Raw genomic sequence first — 3,088 nt, forward strand, 5'->3', positions numbered from 1 at the left:
TAAATTCAAAATACTAACAGAAATTTCAGTAATACTTTTACCTAAAAATAAATTTATGAAGTATGCAATTACAGTGCTAAAAGAAATAAAAGGATTATAATGTGTTTTCATTATTGCTTGATATTATCAAGTTAACAAAAAATAACATTTACGATAATAAACACATAACTCTTAGCTTTCAAAAAAAAAAAACTATCAGTAAAAAAAAAGATTGATATTTAAAGAATTTTCTAGATAATTTCAAGGCTTTTTACTTACACAACAAATCAGTTTTCTAAATAATTCCCTCGAAAAATATTGCTAAGTAAGGAAAGTGTTAGTACTACGTAATTGAATATTTAAAAGAGCCAGATTGAATATAGAGCCTAATGGTGTAAAAACCAGACATCGATAAATACCATTTGAAATGTAAACATTACATAAACCAAATATTTTAAAATTAAATCTATCTGACATTTAATAAAATGGATAGATCACTAGGTGCTTTGTGGTCCAGGCAATTTTGCATCCTTATTTCTGAACTTTTTATTTTGACCTTACAAATGAAGAGAACAATATCAACAAACAAAAATTTTCGATACCATTGCTACGAAAAATTTATTGCTTCGATAGAGTTTACCCAACAACTGATTTATTAATATTTTTTGAACGCCTTATGTGCCTTTTTCGCTCATAGATTGTTACAGGGAAGTTCTAAAACTGATTTGTTTGTCAAATGCATTAACAAAATCCAAAACAGTAAAAAATGTCAAAAAGATAATTAAACAAATTGACAAAATAAAAAAACACAGAACATAAATACAAACAATCAGTCATTAACATATGATCACAGTTAATTTGATTTAAGGAAGAAATAATCTAGAAAATAAACTAAGTTTTGCAACATTTAAAAAAGAAACTTACGACCATGTCACTGAAGATAGCTTTGTAAATAAGCTAAAAAATAAATACATGAAATTGAAAAACATTTAAAATGTGTATTTTTTATGTGATTTATATACACTATGTACAATGGCATCTATAGGTGGGAAAATAACTTCTAACCATTTCTGTTAAGATCTTTAAAGTGAAACAAAAGAAATAGGGTCAAAAAAATTTTTTTTAATTATTAATATTTGTTTTTGAAAACAACTGTACACTTTTTAATAACTCTATATAATAATCAAAGTTAAAATCACGCTAGTATTATTTCAATGCACTAAAAATACCGTTAAAAAATTTGCATTCAATTTCATGTGATATGATTAGGGTGCTTTTTTCTTTAAATATCGGCTAACTTTTTTTTTTATGGAGTTATACCATAGAGCTTGTACTTATTTTTACAGAACTTGTACTAGTTGAAGGCCTATATAATATTGTACTATGCTTTGTTTTGAACTAGAATCAATAAATTGCTAAATTCAGTTGTTAAGTTAAAACTTTCAAAAAGAAAAAAGTTAAAACCTTTATAAAGGAATTGTTAAAATCTAAAACTTTGTAAGCTTAAGCTAACTTTTTTTTTTTGAAAAAAAAGACACTTAGTAAAAAAAAAAAAAAAAAAAGCTTTTTATTAAAAAATATACCGATTTACTTATACAACAGTAAAAGAAACACAATTTAGTAAAAAATGAATGCTTCACTAACTTCTGATGACAAAAAAACACCCTGAAAGAGCAGAAACTAAAATAAATGATTTTTTTGGAAATTCTAAATTGATACTTTGTGCAATTTTAAAAGGTTTTTTAGAAAAAGATGTTTATAAATTTAAAACTATCATGAGAAAAAACAATTATAATTGATTTAAACCTCAGTATCTATGCAATTCATAAAATATACATATTTTTTTTTTACATATTTGGTGATTATGAATTTTAATTTTCAAAATATGTCAATCTTTCATAATTTATACAAATAAATTACAATATTTTTTCAATGACGAAATCAAGATACTATTTACAGTAGTTTTAAGACAATGTTATTGATATGAGAAGCTAAAAATTTTAAAATATGGTACTAAAAAAATAAAAGAGATCTAACATCATTGACCAGTTTTGAGCTTCTTAATTGTATTTTTTAATGCTTGACGTTTGTTACAAAACCAAACTCGAACAACTTCCCTGTCATAGTTTAAATGTTCTGCAAGACCTGTCATTTCAATACCTAAAAAAATTAATTAAAATTAATTTTAAAAACTAAATAAGGAACATATATTATCAATAACATAATCTACAGAGATAGATAATTGGCTTCAATAGTACAATATACATTTTTTTTTTAAATTATCAGGAGTAATTGTGACGCAAGGAGAAAAACTCAAAATTTTATGTGTAAAAAATCAATATCTAGATATCAATTCATATATCATACATGTTTCGCATTTAACATAATCTACAGAGATACATACTAATTGGCTTCAATAATACAATATACATTTTTTTTTTAAATTATCAGGAGTAATTGTGACGCAAGGAGAAAAACTCAAAATTTTATGTGTAAAAAATCAATATCTAGATATCAATTTATATATCATATATGTTTCGTATTTAAAATAATCTTTTGAAATAAGATTTTTAATTAAATTTACTACTAATGAAGAATATCACACTTTTATAGTAACTAATTTAAGAAAAAGTTTAGTTCTTACAAGATTTGCAATGTTGGATTTTTAAAATTGCATGAATATGAATATCTTTATTCTGTGACATCTTAAAATTAATAGAATCTATACTTGCTTTTAAAATAAATTTTAACTGTCCGTCTCGCTTTTAAAATAAACTTTAATTGTTCATAGAAATTTATAAATATACATACTATATGCAGGGATGAGATTAGCCAAAAGGCAAAAAAGCTGAATTTCCACGATAGTAAATTTTACACAAGCGCAACCCTTTAATAATAAATTCCGGACAGTTTAAGGTAATAAATAATGTGTTGACATACAATTGTGTACTAATCTATTATCAGGGTTGGCAGGTTTTTGACATGTGACAGTTTTTGACAGTTTAAACCATGGTTTAAACCGTCACGTCAAAAACCTCACTGTTAAAAATGTCGAAAATGTCAAAAACCTATATTCATATGTGAAATTTAATTAATACATAAAATTTAT

General features: G+C 24.1%; 1 protein-coding gene across 30 annotated transcripts in view; it reads right to left on the bottom strand.

Moving 5' to 3' along the window:
- Positions 1-1,132: 1,132 nt before the first annotated feature.
- Positions 1,133-3,088, bottom strand: part of LOC107446763 (pou domain motif 3) — a 32,437-nt gene continuing 30,481 nt past the window's right edge. For all 30 annotated transcript variants that reach the window (XM_071186366.1, XM_071186354.1, XM_043049440.2 and 27 more), the window contains one exon: positions 1,133-2,139. In XM_071186366.1, the coding sequence (XP_071042467.1) occupies positions 2,018-2,139 (122 nt within the window). In that variant the 3' untranslated portion in view covers positions 1,133-2,017. The remainder of the gene's footprint in view (positions 2,140-3,088) is intronic.

Source organism: Parasteatoda tepidariorum, chromosome 10 (genome assembly GCF_043381705.1).
Source record: "Parasteatoda tepidariorum isolate YZ-2023 chromosome 10, CAS_Ptep_4.0, whole genome shotgun sequence".
Lineage (NCBI taxonomy): Eukaryota > Metazoa > Arthropoda > Arachnida > Araneae > Theridiidae > Parasteatoda > Parasteatoda tepidariorum.